Source organism: Octopus bimaculoides, chromosome 18 (genome assembly GCF_001194135.2).
Source record: "Octopus bimaculoides isolate UCB-OBI-ISO-001 chromosome 18, ASM119413v2, whole genome shotgun sequence".
Taxonomy (NCBI): domain Eukaryota; kingdom Metazoa; phylum Mollusca; class Cephalopoda; order Octopoda; family Octopodidae; genus Octopus; species Octopus bimaculoides.
Window position 1 is genome coordinate 52,662 of NC_068998.1, and position 17,667 is coordinate 70,328.

The window sequence follows — 17,667 nt, forward strand, 5'->3', positions numbered from 1 at the left end:
TATATATATATATATATATATATATATTTATATATATATATTTATATATATTTATGTATATGGTCATATATATATTTGTGCATGCATACATACATATGTATGTATATATTGTTATTGCTGTTGTCGTTTTCAGTTCCTACTGGGGTCAACATTGCCTTTCAGCATTTTAAAGGCAATAAAAAAAGAAACAGTACCAGTCAAATACTGAAGTTGATGTACCTTCAAAATTACTGGTGATCTGCATAAATTAGAAACTGTCATCATTGTCATGATTATTGTTGTTAATACCAACTAAATCTTCTTAAATAATAACCCTAATTATGTAATTTTATTCTTTAAACAATTCTAATAGGAAAGTGACTCCTCATGATTGTTGTTACCCCCTGTGTGAATCTGGAAGTATTGGTGATAAGGTTAACAGTTTGCAGAGTCGAACAAGATGGTCTTTCTCTTGAATTGACCCCTGTTCTACCTGTTGGTGCAGGTACACATTGATAGAGAAAGCCTGAAGAATTTGGTGTGCATAGGATTGAGCTGGTGAACCCAGGTTTTCTATGCTGTCTTGAACTATTATGTCCTTTTTATGATTACTTCTGTTAATTATGAGATCAATTAAACAAGAGAAAATATGACTAGTGACACATTTGATCAGTTGATTGAGTTTATTAGCAAAATGCACTTTTTCTAGCTATTGTTGCATATCTAATATATTTAAAATATTTATTTCCTGTTAATACAAACTATTCCCATCTTTATTGAGTATTCAGTATTAATGTCCTTTCTTCCAATGTGCCAAGTTTAGTTATTTTCCAGTTCTTAGTGACTTAAGAATAATTTTGTTTTTGTCTGATTCTTTGTGCTAATCATCACAAAGAGTTTTTAATAGTATTTTTTTCTCTTGCAGGTTTGGGAAAAACGGTTTTTCGGTGACAAATGTCTTGGGTATGTGACACTACCAATGGCCCGAGCAAATTGGTCAAAATATCAAAGCATGAACACATCAACTCGTTATGTAGTACAAAGCAAGGATGAAAAATCTGCAGATTATGACAGGAATCCACAGTATTTATGGATTATTGTCCAACAATCAGAAGCCCTTCATACACTTTGAGGCACATGTCTTCATATTTAATTTTATATTTACAATATTTGTTCTCTACAAATGGTGGTACCCTGCTAGAAATCTTTTTTTTGATTTTTGTTTTATTTTTTCACAACCCTTGACATCACACTGAGCTAATCCTCACTCTTAAGAAAGCAAAAATGAAATAAAAAAGATAGAAAATTAAGAAACCCATTACATTGTAATGGGTTTATTAAATTGTTTTTAAGAACATTTCAAAAATGGATAAAACACTTCAAGAACACTTCAAAAAAAGGATAAAAAGAAGATAAATATATTAACATACACACACTATTTTATTAAAGCTAAATAAACTTCACATACTGTTACTCAGAGTTTCATGTGATTTTTCATCAGACTGTTGTGATAATCCAGACAAGTGAAGATATTTTATAAACAATGGGTATCTATAAAAGTTTATAGATACCAATTCAATTAATACACATTAACAACTGATTTTAAAAAACAAGTGTAAATTGGGATGCAAGTGAGAGTTGACTGGAGAAGAGTAATATATATATAAACAATAGTTGAACTGAAAATCTTTGTGTAGGAGAGGTCTGCTGTAAATGCTGGAGAAAACGTGAGCAGACTAACAAACTATGTCAAGAATAAGAAATGGCAAGTACTTAGAAAGGATAGAAGTAAACCAAAAATTGAAATTAAATTTAAAGATTAAAAACTAAAGTAAATAAGTAAAAATGTACGAATAATTAATAGAGAAGAGAAGGAAACTGAAAAGGAAGTTGGGACATAGAGAAGAAAAGGATAAAGAAAGAAGAGCAGGAAAGAAAAGTGAGTGATTAACTGAAGGTGATAGAAGGGGAGGAGGGGTGAATGTTACTTGCATAGCAATACACCAATTTGTTTTTTGGATGTACCTGATGAATGTGTCACACTTAAGACAAGAAAATTGTTGAAAGAAATTTTGTTGCTTAAATAAAAATTTTTCACTAAATCTCTTATAATTTCTGGGAGATATTTGAAACCACAACCTATGTATTACTATGTCTCAACACCCATGCCTACTGGGCCACCGATGCAGCAACAATCTTAATGAGAAAATCAAAATATTTAAATTTGATGCATGTGTCAAGCAAGGGAGAAAAGTGAGAGAGAGAGAGAGAGAGAGAGAGAGAGAGAGAGAGAGAGAGAGAGAGAGAGAGAGAGAGAGATGACAGCATGAAACTGTCTTTCTGGAGTGATTGATTATTTGAATGCCTTTCTATGATTGAACTGAAATTGACCCTGGTCAACCACACACACACACACACATTTTTTTCAGGTTTTCTACCATACACCAGATAAAATGGTAAGTCTTATTCTCCGAGATTTAAATTTTGAATTTGTTTTAATCATAAAATTATACCTCAGCTAAAAAGCATCTTTTGCCTTTCGAATACAACCTTTTCTTTCTCTCTCAATATTTTTTGTTAAGTTACAATTTCTCTGCTTTGGACAGGATTTTTCCAATTTCTTTTTTTTCGTTTTTTGTATCAAGTAATGGACAAAAGCATTTTTGAAAAAAACTAAATTCATAGAACCAAACAAAATCAAAAATATTAATTCCATTTTTCCCCTTTCTTTAATACTAACAAGAGTATAGTATGAGAGAGATTTGGCTGTTATTTCTAGTAAATTGAACAACCACACAGAGTTATTCATTTGTTGATGTGTATAAGTAAACAAAAACTAAAAGACACACACACACACACATATATGAATGTATGCGTATGTATGTATGTATGTATGTATGGAGAATACCAATTAACAAAAGTAACATGACCTGGTTGATTCTGTTTAAAGGTTTGAATGCTACAAACATTAAAAAGACATTAAAAAAAGACAAAACAGAAAGTCCTAGCGATTGGCTATAAAGATGTCTACAAAGATCATGAGAAATATATAATATACAAATATGATGTAGATGATGTAGACAAAGCTACATTGAGCCACAAGACCAACTTCCTGAACATCCACAAACACACTTCTAGGTATCTTTTGTGCTGTCAAATGATTCCACATGGATAGTCCTTTTTAGTTTCAGCAAATATTATTAACCTTTTAAAATAGCCCAGTTCCTTTCATATAACTTGTTTTTTGTTTTTTTTTTGTTAGCACTTTACAGATTGTCTTCACTACCACATCTTTTTCACACCATTCAGCTTTGACATACATGATCGTTTTCTTTTGCGGTAATATATATTACACCTAATATGTTTTTCCAAACCACTTAAGAATTTTAGACTTATTTCTTGGCTTGAAGTGAACTGGCTCAAGTCAAGCTGGTTGAAAGACCCTGAATGAAGCTGCACTGAAAATTATGCTTGATTGCATATGTAACTGCCCATACTTTGTGCAGTGGAAGCATGTGTAGGTCGTCATAACCATAAAAATAGGCTGTATGACATTGTAAAAGAAAAGGAAATATATTTTGAGGATGAACAAGTCTCCATATTCTCTATTGCTATAATTATGGCTTAAATATATATATATATATATATATATATATATATATATATATATATATATGCGTGTGTGTGTGTGTGTGTGTCTACACAGACATGCACACATAAGAGATATGGCCCAATAAATAGATAAATGGATAGATAAACAAATAGCTGGACAGATGAACTAAAATATTTGATGAAGAAGACATTCATTGCTTGAGGAGAGATTAAATCCAACGTAATCTATATTTACGCAAACAACATAGAAGATAAGCATCATTTGTCAATATAAACGTCTTGCCCACATATCTTCTCTAATCTGTAGATCTTTTCCTATTTGCATCATCTTATTTCTTAAGATTTGAATGTCTGCTTCCAAACGAAAAACAATTTGAAAATATCTTCACACGTCACCCTGTTTCTGGATACTCGACTGTCCAAGTTTCGCTGTTGTTGCTGTTGTTGTGTATCCCCTGATAAAATCTGACCGTGCATACTTTTGGCCCGTAGTTAGCCAAATAACTAGGTTCAATACTCAGATGCATAGCTCTGGACATGACATACACCCACCTAGTTAAACATCTGTTTCACAGTTGTTAATTGTATGTAGTATTGTGCTGTAGCCTGGGCGTGTTGTCCATTTTATGCTGGTCAGTCTGTTTCTCTGTCTGCTATTGTTGTTCAAGCATAGGTCAGAGCTATGATCAAAAATGTTATGGCTGTGACCATCCATCTTTGAGTCAAGCAATTTATCTTAGACTACATTAGCCATTGTGTCCTCCCTATTTTTCTTTTACAAGGCATTAGTGTGTGATTTGAGGCTGTCATTTCTAAAGGATAGATTCTCACTCCTTACCATACACATAAATTAAAAAAAAAATCTTAACATGCATTTGTTCTTAAATAATGAAATCTTTGACAATGCAGCCCTTAACAGCAACCAGATCGAGTTTATCTCCCACCTCAAACACCCACGAGCAAAGAAAAGGCATCAAAATATCATTTGGTTTACATTCATTACACCCTAAACGTTAAGTCCAACATAACTAAAATCGAAATTCAATCTATATAAACACCTTCCTATAAGGCATAAATATAGGAAACTGTTCGATATAAATAAGTCTATAGTGAGCAATAGCTACACTGGTGATATGAAGAATATATCTTACAAATCCATTATAGCTACTATGTATTGATAATATAACAAATCGTTATCATTAGCGCTCAGATTGTAGCACCATTGCGGCTTTCATAATCAAGTCAAGCCTTAAGACCAACAAAGAGATTTGAATCCTTCAGCAGCATCTGAATTCTGAATGCAAACAGCTGAAACAGATACTGCAAGGCATCTCGTTTTATGCTCTAACAATTTCACTTAACTACTGCTTTGGACTGGAACTTAACTAATCAACCCCAAAAGAATGAAGACTAAAGTTAACTTTTGTGGGATCTGAACAAATGATGCAGAGCATTTATTTTATCCCCTTTTAACAATTCTGCTAACCCTAACCCTAACCCTAACCACATGCAAAGCAAAACATTCATATGGCTAAGTCTTTTTTCTTTGCAGTCATTAAGTACTTCAGTGCAGATTAGTTAATGGTTCACTACAAAGCAGCTCAATATCCAAAATCAGAGTTTTACACAGCACTTTTTGTTTGTTATAAAAGCAAGAAATATTTAGCACAATGTCATGGTAGAATGCGTTGAAATGGTAAAAGTGAAAATATAAAAGAAGAAACAAGAAAGGAAGTAGATGTATATAGATTTCAATAAGAAACATAATAAACCAAACTGAATTAAGCACATTGTCAAAAAAAAGCTAAAGAAAACCAAAATTGTTTCTCTGCAAACATGACTGGAAGTATGGAAAAGTTTAGTAATGAAATAAATAGGTAAATAATTGATGAAAACAGACAAGCAGAAGCAATTTCTGTAAATTAAGTGGAAATAATATAAAAATTGGTGGTGATTTCTCTCAACATTCCAACTAATTCTTAATCAATAAAATATAATCCCCGAAACATGAAGATTGCTGTTGGGTGACTTTCCTTGAGAATCGGATTAATTAGACCTAACTCTTGGAATAATATTGTCTATAGGGATATTTCTGCAGAATAATCTTCACTGGCTGGTATGAAACACACTAAACTTCGGTAAGATAATCTCTCTCTCTCTCTCTCTCTCTCTCTCTACCTAACCATCTGTCTATATGTTGAATTTGCATATAATATGTTCACATGTATACAGTAGCAAATATGAATACACACACACGCTATTAAATACATATATTAATGTATATGCTTTGTGTCTTTTCCAGTGACTGCAATGGTCTAACAGAGTATATGACTCTCAGTGTCACTGGTATTAAAAACACCTTAGAGTCATGGACAGGTGAGATAATGCACCTCGTTATACATGTGTATACATACACATGTATACACATATAGTTCAATGAAGAGATCCAAATGTTCTCTGTATAGAATACACTCAGTAGTGCTCAAGAGGTTTAAGCTTGAGCGGGTATTGCATGAAATACAAAAAATGTATATATCTATACATATAAAAAGGTCCTGCTTACACAGAATAGAAATGATATATAGAGAATTAAGGAGGTAAAGAACAGTTTCAACAACTGTTTCTGAGGGCTCAGTTGTCCATAATAATATTTATAGGTGGATTCCATCAAGAGATGAGATAAGCCTCTATCTTCAGGGAAGTGATCTTAGATTTGAAGTATAAGATCTCTTCCCTGAAGATGGAGACTCATCTCATCTCTTGATGGAATCCACCTACAATTATTATGGACAACTGAGCCCTCAGAAACAGTTGTTGAAACTGTTCTTTACCGCCTTAATTCTCTATATATGATTTCTATTCTGTGTAAGCAGGACCTTTTTATATGTATAGATATATACATTTTTTTTTTGTATTTCATGCATTCAATATATTTTATATATTGATCTAACTTGCTTTCCCTACATTTACTTCTACATACATACATACATACATACATGCATACATATAGCAGGAACAGTAATTTTATGTATGAGAAAACACTGAAAATTTGTTAAATATTGTTTCATTTATTTGGTAAAGTATCGAAATGCCCCTTGTTCTACTGCAACCTGGTCACTGAAATGGTTCAACCTGGTGACCTGGTTGCAGTGATGTGACAAATATTTCGATACCTCAGAAAATATGTGAATTAAACAGTTTTTGTGGATTTATAGATGACTCAAATGTATGTTCCATTGTGTGGAAGGTTTAGTTTCGATAGGTGACCTCAGAACAAATGACTAACCAGATATATTCATCCCACATATACGTGTGTGTATGTGTGCATAAATATATACACAGATATGTTAATATGTATAAGTAAACTCATATGTATGCAATGAACGAATATATGTCTGTATACGTGTGTGTGTGGGGTCAGGATTTCAAAATGAATTCTGATGCATCTGGTTATTTCTTATCTCATTTAGTCAAGAGTGTGGTCAGTGTCCATTGATCATCTTTTCCAGGGTTTCCAAGACTTGCAAGAGAAGGCAGGATATCGTCGAACCCAAATACTTGCGACAAAGTGGGCTTCAGTAAAGATACCCAAGAATTAATTAAACTAGAAAATGGATTAAAATAAAGATCGATTTATTTTTTGCTTTATTTATTAATTTTTGTTGATTAATTTTGGTATTTTCACGAATTCTTGCACAGAAGAGCAAAACAAAAAAAAAAATATTTATTTTCATCAAATTTACCAATGTAATCAGAGAGAAATAAGAACAAAGTGAAATTGATTAGGTTTTAATTAATTTAAACCTAATTAATTGAAACCAAATAAAAAGAGTCTGGCTAATATCTCCAGTTTTCTTTCATCGATATCTGATTCAAGTTCGATCATTGTAGCAACTCTCCTTATTCTCAGTTACTTTCTTCCTACTGATGAGAACTTTAAGAACTTCTTACCAACAAAAGAACCTCAGTGTTTGCATTCAATCTACTAGAAATAGCGGCCAAATCTTCTTGCTGTCGAAATACCGTTCAACCAATAAAATATCTGTTGCATTGCATCGCGCACATCATCTTGTCTGTTTACCTTTGTGAAGAGGTACTTCAATCCTTTTAAAATATTATTACTATTATTATGGTGACGAGCTGGCAGAATCGTTAGCACGCCAGATGGAATGCGTAGCTGCATTTCGTTCTTCTTTACTTGAGTTCAAATACTGCCGAGGTCGAAGTTGCCTGTCATTCTCTCGGGGTCGATAAAATAAGAACCAGTTGAACACTGGAGTCGATGTATTCGACTCATCCCCTCCGCCAAAATTGCTGCCTTTGCGGAAAAATTTGAAACCCTTATTATTATTATTATTTTATTGCCTTTGCACAGCTTCTAACGCTAGAGATGTACTACGGTGTCAGCTGTTGACTACCAGTGAACTAAGGTAACACCCCTTAACTTTCGAGTATTCGAGCGGTTCCAAGCTGTGCTGTTTTCTGCAAGTGCTCCTCCCTTATTGCAGCTCCTATTTGTTCCATGTATTTCTCAAGATTTTTACTCACTGTTCCCAGAGCTCCAACAATTATTGGTACAACTACCACCTTTTTTCAGCGACACAACAGCTTAAACTGCCAATCGCATGCTTCGTTGTCAGCTGGGAATGCTATATCTATGATCCAGCATCGTTTGCTTTCTTTCTCAATTAACACTTTGTCTGGTTTCCTATTCTCTATCTCATGATTGCACTGAATCATAAAATCCTACAGGATCTTTGCATTATCATTTTCGATGATGCCTTCGAGTTTATGTTCGTATCACTTTTTTGCTCTGTCAAGTCCATACTTGTTGCAAAGTGTCCAAGGGATAATCCTTGCTATATTGTCACGAAGTCTCATATTCTTTCTGGATTAGTGGTAATATGCCATACAGTTTTACCATTTTGTCCACAAATTTGACTGGTAATCTGCCATCATCATCATCATCATCATCATCATTATTATTATTATTATTATTATTATTATTATTATCATTATTATTATTATTATTATTATTATTATTATTATTATTATTATTATTATTATTATTAAAGGCGGTGAGCTGGCAGAATCGTTAGCGCGCCGGACGAAATGCTTAGCGGTTTTTCGCCTGTCACTACATTCTGAGTTAAAATTCCACCGAGGTCAACTTTGCCTTTCATCCTTTTGGTGTCGATCAAACAAGTACCAGTTGTGCACTGGGGTTGATGTAATCGACAAGTCCCCTCCCCACAGATTTCAAGCCTTGTGCCTTAAGTAGAAAGGATTACACTGGGTAACACAAGTTTTGCTTCTCTAAATGTTTTTAGTGTTTCTAAGGTAATTTTTCTCCTGATTTCAAAATTACCCTTGAAAATTGCATAGTATCGATATTTTAAGAGATAATCGCGGTTTTCTAGAGAATGGGAACAAAATTTTGCTGCAATAGTATTTTATTCAAGCTATTCACATTGTACACTAATAGGAACAAAAAATATTTTGTCCTAATATTTTTTTTTAACTGATGAGAAATGTAAACAAAACTATGGTGAGACTACAATAAGATTTTACTAGAAATACACCAAAGATCGTGCTCTCCTACTGTGAGCTCTTATATCTGTACGCACCAATGACCATATAAAGTTCCCCCATCATTGCAGTGTTCCATCTTCCTTGGTATCTTTTCTCCATTGTAGCAATATCCTGATTGAATCTCTCACCATGTTCCTCACTCACTTGAGACCTAAGTTTTCACGCAAAAAGTCTAAATTTGAATGCAAAAAGTGTACCTTTAATGACATACCTCTCAATAAGTTTTGCTACGAGTTGCTTGTAGTTTGGGTCTTCATTTTTACCAAAGAATCCATTGACAATATCTCGAAAACCCTAACCCTAACCCTAACCCTAACCCATGCCCCTCTTTCTCGATCCCTCATCACATTTTCAAGTTTTGCTAACCTCAGATTTTCCTTACTTGATGTCCAGTAAATATACGACCCTTAACTTTTGCCTCAGCTTTGGAAAGAGTAGACAAATCTCTTGAAATGCTTTTCCACCACAATCTAAAGTCTTTACAAACTGTTTGACCAAACCCAGCTTTATGTGAAGAGGAAGTAACAACACTTTTGCAGGCTCTAAAAGAGGTTGTCTTATAACATTTAGCTTTCCTAGCTGGAGGTCATCTTGTGGGGGCCACTCAGTCTTCTGGTAACGTTCATGATCAGCCTTACTGTCCCATAGGCAAAGAAAACACAAATGCTTAGTGTACTCACCCGGTAATCCAAGTAAGAAGCCAAGCATTTTAAAGTCGCCACAAACATCTCATTTAAACTTATCATAGTTTACTTTCTCAAGAAGCTCTTTTACATTGTCATATTCTTCCTTTCTCTGTACGGAGTATGCAATAGGCAAGAATGGATGCTGATTTCCATTACGTAATAAAGCAGCTTTGAGACTTTTTGTTGAGCTATCTATGAAGAGTCGCTATTCTTCAGGGTTCTGATGAATTCCAATAGCTGTAAATAAGCCATTTATATCTTTACAGAAGTAGAGATCCTTGCTTATGTCAAAGTAGACTTTGAATTCCTCACGGCGCCTCCTGTATACTGTTAATCTGTAGATGAAATAAGCACCAGTACGCAATGGTATCGATATAATCGACTAGGCCCCCCCCCCTCTTCACAAATTTCAGGTCGTGTGCCTATAGTCGGAAGAATTATATACTAAGGCGGCGTGCTGGCAGAATCGTTAGCATGCTGGGCGAAATGCTTAGCGGTATTTCGCCCGTCGCTACTTTCTGAGTTCAAATTCCACCGAGATCGACTTTGCCTTTCATCCTCTCGGGGTCGATAAATTAAGTACCAGTCAAGTGCTGGGGTGCGATGTGATCGACTATCCCACTCCCATCACATTCCAGGCCATGTGCTTTTAGTAGACATGGTTACGGATTCATTGAGTCCATGAAATAATGTTTGCTAATTTCCTCAGTCTTACATTAAGTGCAGTTAGGCCTGGGAGACTAAAGAGAATATTTCTCTCTCTGAATATGAAAGCATTCTTTGTTCCTTTCCAAACTCAGTGGAATTTTCCCTTTCACTATTTAGAATCTGTGAAAGTAGAAAGGAGAAAAATAACTTAGTTCTCGTAGGAAAACTGATTTTTTAAATATGATGTAAAATTTGAAGCAGTTTTAACAATGGGATACATTTCCAAGCTTATATCTTTGTTAAGCAATACAGAAAAAAGGTGCCCTATTTTCCATTTTACGTACCTTCGGAGTTTCAAGTTGTTTCAGTTTCTTGATGAATAAAGAGTGCATGATGGTTCCACAGAGGGTTATGTTATTAAGCCAAGTAATTCTAAATCTGGTGGGAGTTTGGTTTAAACAGAAAAACAATGATCCAACTCTAGTCTTACAGTAAAGAAGCAATTTTCTCCGTAGGATATGAAATAATATAAACTACAATTTAAACGCTATTTAAAAACACCTATCAGGGAATAGCACTTCTGATTAAATGAATGGTTTGCATTTTTTCTTTCTTTCAATGCAATTTAGAATCTTTTGAAAATATAATAATTCATTGTCATGTTCAAAATTTCTGTTTTCTTTTACAATTTGAAGAATGTATACAGATACAAAGATATTCTATATGAATGTAATATATGATGTAGTTAGAATATTTAGTTTTCTGAAAATAACCAAAATTTGAACTAAAACTCAAGAGATACAAAATAAAAATTATTTGTACGTCTAGGTTTAGTTCAAATCTCATTTTATTTGCCTGAAGTCATCAAAATATGTTCCACTATTATATCGCGGCTATTTAAATTACTTGTACTACTTGCCACAGCAAGAAAATGGTTTTAGCTTTTATTAAAAGATTGAAAAAAAAGAAGCAAAGGAGTCAATCTCATTACATGAGGAGCTCTTTATCCACCAGGGGCCAATGTAACTGAAGTCTTCGAAAAAGACTTAGTCCGGTGCTCAAATATTTCTAACAACTTAACGCTCTCATCATTGCAATGTTGATAGTTATATCGAGGATAACCATAGCAATCTTAGTATATTACTGGTACCGGTTTCTATGCCAAGTAGACCTCACTGGGTTTTAACTCATAACCTATGGGACGCAACAACATCTCTTCTTTGCTGATAGATACATCAATTAAGGGGAGGAGTTGAGATACTCTGATGACGTCAGGAATATTGAGAATAGCTTTAATGTGAACTCGAACCCAGATGGCAACATTGAATCCATAAAATAGATCAGCAGCAGCAGACGTTTGAACATTGAAACACTATCCTGTCCAGCTAATTGACAACGACCGTCGGAGAATCTCGTCCCAGGCAGTTGGTTTAACCTCAAATCAAAACTGCAAGGTGGATTTGACGAGTAACGAGTTTATCACCATTCTACATCAATAGCTTCATCTGATACACACACACACACACACACACACACACACACACACACACACACACACACACACACACACACACACACACACACACACACACGCACACACACACGTTATTTAACTGAAACCAAGACATCACGGTTACAACTGAGTTCCAACTCCATTCCTTTGCCGGTGGGGTGTGTGTGTAAGACTGGAGATTTAGCTTCAATTAAATCTTATATCATTGTCCTTTTTTTTTTAACTAAGTACATTGTTTCTTGTTTGCATACACCAATGTTTATACACTTCTTTATTATATACTCTCCCTCTGTCTCTCATGCACATACGTACATACATACAGCTACAAACACGCACACACATACATATGCACATGCGTACACACACCTATAAACACAAACACACACATACACACATATGCAAATAATTTACTTTACGATCTCTGAATGGAAAACTATTGTTATAGCGTTGTGTAATTTTTACAAATATTTCAAATGCAGAAACGACAAATAGCAACAGAAACACAGCTATAACACTTTAAATCCTTTTCTATTATTTAATCCCTGCATAATCTTAGAAAACTTACAACAGGATTAGTTTGACAATCAAACTCTTCCACTTCCACCAAAACAGTTGGACTTCTTTTGATTTTGAAGAATCCTATTTGATAAGAAAAATATGCATATGAAAGCGGGCGTGTGTGTGTGCTGAGATAGAGAGGGGTGGGTGGGTGAGTGAAAAACAAAAGGGGAGGGGAAAGAGAGAAAGATAAAGAGAAGGAGACGGACGAACAGAGAGAGAGAGAGAGAGAGAGAGAGAGAGAGAGAGAGAGAGAGAGAGAGGGAAAGAAATGCCAACAGACAGATTATGTCTATTATAGTGAAGATCTCATTGTAATGCCGCGAGTTCGCTGTCAGTGTAGTTGGTCAACTAACATTCCTTCAGCCAGTGAGAGATCTGAAAGAATGTCGACTGACCAGTTCTACAGACAGGAATCCTAGGATATCAGCATGAGCTATTGACCCTAATTTATCAATCATTAATGAGACAATAAATATTGTTACTCAGCTATTGGTATTGAATACTCTTTCCTCAGTACGTGTGTGTGTGTGTGTGTGTGTGTGTGTGTGTGTGTGTGTGTGTGTGTATAACATATGTATATGAGAAACTTCAAATACAGAAGAATCTACTTGCATAATGCGTGTAGGCAATTATTGGTGTTATTTACCTCAAGTCCAAGCTGCTTGAATGAACTGCCACACAGTCTTCAATACAGCTGCGAAACACGGATCCAGTGTTACTTATATTCTACGTCTGTATCTAACTACCATATATTGTGGTTTATCATATGGGATGCCGGCGGGTGAATAAATTTGGTCGCATAGATGTATAATTGACTGAAGCTATCTGGGATACGACCAATAGTTATTCAATCGATACTAGAGATGGTGAAGCAAAGTCGATATTGATAAGAATTGAGCTCAGAATATAGAGGGGTGAAAATAAATACTTCAAGGTATTTACTCCAGAATTATATAATTTCTACTCCTGAACCAACATACCAATGGTGTTAGTGCTAACACACTATCTTAAAGAGAGTGTTTTGTCAGTGACAAGGGCTTTTGTATTTTGCAATTATTTAGTATTTTACATAGAAGGAAGGAGTAAACGGAAATAAATCAAACCGAGACGTTAAAAAGCTAAAATGATATGAAAATCATTAAAAGGCTTCTTCGTAGGCCGCAAAACATTTATCCAAAATCTATAATTTAAGTAAACCTTAAGTACACAGCAAAAAACTAAGTGACACAATTTTCCTCAAACGTGAGAGCTTCGTACGCCCTTTGTCAGATTTTATTATTAATTCTGCCGGGTTCTCACATCTGCCTCAACTGCTACACTGTATGTACATTTTTGGTGGAGGGCGATTTTGTCACCGACAAACTTGAAATGGGACAGGTTGTACAGGATTACATAGTACCAATAACAAGTAAAACTTGACCTGATATATTCCATCATGTCAGTACCAGTAAAATTCAAGGGATATTGTTAGTTCTCATTGTTTCTTTTATTTCTTCTCATAAAAGGCTTTTTTTTTTTACATTTGTGTAGCATTGATCTTAAAATAATTCATCTCAACAGCTTTAAATCGATTGTTAATAATGACAATGATTGCCAGAATACTTAACAATTTCATTATCTTTCCATTTTGTCTAATTAATAGAGAGGTCTAAATACTCTATATCAGAATACCAGATGGAGTGGTCACAACTGGATCTTTGATCAAAACTGTCTAAAGGCACAAACAACAAATATATTAATATTTCTAGCGTTCAGAAGACGGCTGACTGGCAGAATCGTAAGCATACAAGGCAAAGTGCTTAGCTACATTTCGTCTGTCTTTACGTTCCGAGTTCAAATTCCGCCGAGGTCGACTTTGCCTTTCATACTTTCCGTGTCGATAAAATAAGTACCAGTTAATTAGTGGGATCGATGTAACCGACTTACCAACAAGCCTGAACTTGCTGGCCTTGTGCCAAAATTGGAAACCAATATTTCTGTCATCATCATTATAGACGCCGTTGTTTATTGGAACTGAAACATCGATTAGGAAATATTTCTCTTCTTGATGGCCTTCGACAATAAGATCGAAACAATTTGTCTTAACTTGTGTTTTATAAACTGGCATCACTCAAATTTGTTCATTTTGTCTTTGTCATAGACATTTTCTGCTGAAGATTTCAACCACCTCAATCCTGAGATTATTTCTTAATTACTGCCATCATTTCCACGTTATGACACTGACGACTCTGATCTGTGTGTGTGTGTGTGTGTGATCAATGTAATTCCTTCGTTACACCCACCACAACCACCACCACTACACAGTCTGTAGTTACTATAATCTACTTTGTTTTTAGTATTTTAACACCTCAATCAAAAATCTTTTGTCTCAGTTTTTGATCCTGTACTCTTCTTTGCTGAGTTTTTATTCTAATCCGCTTTGGTTTGCGAGGTATTGCCCATGCTGGAGTATCTTCTTGCAACATCTTAGCAAAAGATTTTCTTATATAATTGTCAGTTTGTTATTTCTCTATCTTCTCGACAGTTATCACTTCCCTAAACCTCTATTTATATCTCTTAGACCCTCTAAATACAGAATCAAATGTATTTTTTATTCAAGTTTTCTGTCTATTAATATTATTTACCCTTTATTCTCCATATTATTCTAGTCTGGCAGTAAATATTGCATAAGGCACTCATTATTGTTTTTTCTGTCTCGTCCTGCTAATTCACTTAGCTTCAACTTGTGAATATTATAAACATAATATTACTATACATTTACTACTTTTTTTAAATATTTGACTTAGTTTTAGGTATTAACATAAATACATTATAATATTCCTTACTAACGTCTTTTTATGTGAATTGTACCTTGCCTTAGTTCATTTATTCCTACCATTGTGGCAAAGAAGTATTTTTAAGATTGGCTCCGGATTGATTCTTTATCTAACATGATATTACTCTTCTATAAATGTCTCGCTCATCAAGTTTACCTTGCGGCAAATGTTGTGGAGTCAGCATTTGTAGTTCCAGATAAAATTACTGAAGGAATTTACTTATATTTGTTTATGTTCCGAGTTCAAATTCCGTCTTTCTGGAGTCAATAAAATAAAACCAATCAAGTGCCGGGTCGGAATAATTTATTATTCTTTCTTCCAAATTGAATTACTTTTCACCTAATTAAGAAATAGTTTGTTAATTATTTAGTTAATGGCGCTGTATTTAGTTCCTGTTTATTTTTACTTAATTCTTGGTTGGTTTGGAGGAGGTAATGGAGTCAAAGTGTTCGTTTTATTGAGAGAAAATGAATTCACATTTTTGACGGATAATTTGTGGTTTAGCAAGAATCTCTTGTTCTTTGAATTTGGGTACTTCACTTTTATGGGATAATTCTAGAACATTTGTCAATCCCCGCCTCTCTCTCTCTCTCTGTCCTCTTCCTCCTCCTTTATGTCTTTTCCTTGTTGATGATTTCATTAAGGATTGGGAAATCTTTTGTTTATTTCTCTCTTCGTTTGTCTTCCACATCATTTGCCTGGCTTTTCATGACGTTTTGAAACGATACTAGCTGTTCTGTGACAAAAATGCTGCAACTGCTGCTGTATAAATTAGTTGAGATAACCTGATCGTAGTTATGTTTCCATCTACTTCCAACAATGATTTTTTTTTATTGCTCGTTGCTATTTTATCCATAAGTTTCATCTTTGGTGGGATACTTCGCTAATCCATAGAAAAATCTATTTATTCATTTCAATTATTCAAGTATTTCCACGTTTAGATTATTGTTATATACAAAATTTCTATCTTTAGATCTTTCTACTCTTAGATCTTTCTCATTTTCAGTAATGTTCATATTTTCGTTGCTGTAATTCATCTTTTGTTGGTCGATATTCTAAGAGGTATGCTTGGCTTCTTTTTTGTATGTTTTTTTTTCTGTTGCTTTTTCTTTCGCCTGGTCTATCGTCGTAATTTATATTCTCAATGTTTATAGTTCAATGTTTTTATTTGTATCGTGACTAAAAGGTATTTATAGCCTCCATTGCTTGCCTCTTATATGATTTCCTTATCTGCTAATGGTATCGTATTACTTCACAATAATCACAACATTTTCCCGCATTTCATTCATCATTCTTCTCAATCTTTTCATCTCAAATTTATTTCCATGTACTATTTTTACTAAAGGTACTATTTGATCTACGTTGTGTTTTCAAAGTTTCATCTATGAACAGATAAATATATAACACCTACCTTTTCTTATTCACTCATCCCTTCCCATCCATAGTCCTAAAGTTACGAAAATTTTGCATATTACAAAAATTTAGAGACTCGCCTGAAAAATTTCTTTACAGAACTCAATACTTCAAATTTTTACCAGTGATATATTTTCTTTCACAATTACTTTTTCTATATTTTCCGTTAAACATATCTGTAAACATTTCATTATCCGAGAAGGTATAATTCCATTACAAAGTTTATAGGTCATATTTCACAATAATCTTAGGGGATTAGTTTAATTGTTCTCCACCCTTTCTACGACGTTCTCTCGGTTCTAATGTAGCTGACTCGCATATTTATATAAACTCCTACATAATCTGAAATGCAACCTCGACATTAACGGAGCAGATATGCTATCATATTTGTTGATATGTCTTTGTCTGATTATCTTCAGACATTAAGCACTAATACCTTCTGTAATTATTTCTGGTAGACGCCAACGAGGTAGCCTCTGCGCAATCGCTTATCCTGTTAGATATAGTAGGCAAGTCTTTCTCAAATCAGACAAACATCTTTTTAAAAAATAGCAAATTCGATTGTGTAGTCCTGAACACACAATGTCTAGAATAAAAAAAAAAAATATGGATTAGTCAAGACTGTAATGGTTTTGACCATAAGTCTGTTTGATCAGGGCTACTCTACGGTAAAACGATATCAACATCACAAAAATTCCATTTTATAATACATCCCAGAATTATTTGGATTATTAGTGGCTCACATTTTTTTATGCTAAACAAGATTCTTCCTACCATTTCTAACGGAATTACTTCAAAAATAGATAATACAAACATTGCAAAAATACATTTCTAATTCTTTATATAT

The 17,667-nt window shown here is 34.1% G+C and overlaps 1 protein-coding gene and 1 long non-coding RNA gene across 4 annotated transcripts in view; one reads left to right on the plus strand and one right to left on the minus strand.

Annotated features, from left to right (window-relative positions):
- Positions 1–2,081, plus strand: part of LOC106871671 (calpain-5) — a 43,177-nt gene extending 41,096 nt beyond the window's left edge. For all 3 annotated transcript variants that reach the window (XM_014918257.2, XM_014918255.2, XM_014918256.2), the window contains one exon: positions 905–2,081. In XM_014918257.2, the coding sequence (XP_014773743.1) occupies positions 905–1,111 (207 nt within the window). In that variant the 3' untranslated portion in view covers positions 1,112–2,081. The remainder of the gene's footprint in view (positions 1–904) is intronic.
- Positions 1–17,667, minus strand: part of LOC128249768 (uncharacterized) — a 38,984-nt gene that overhangs the window by 6,705 nt on the left and 14,612 nt on the right. The gene's annotated exons all lie outside the window — the stretch shown is intronic.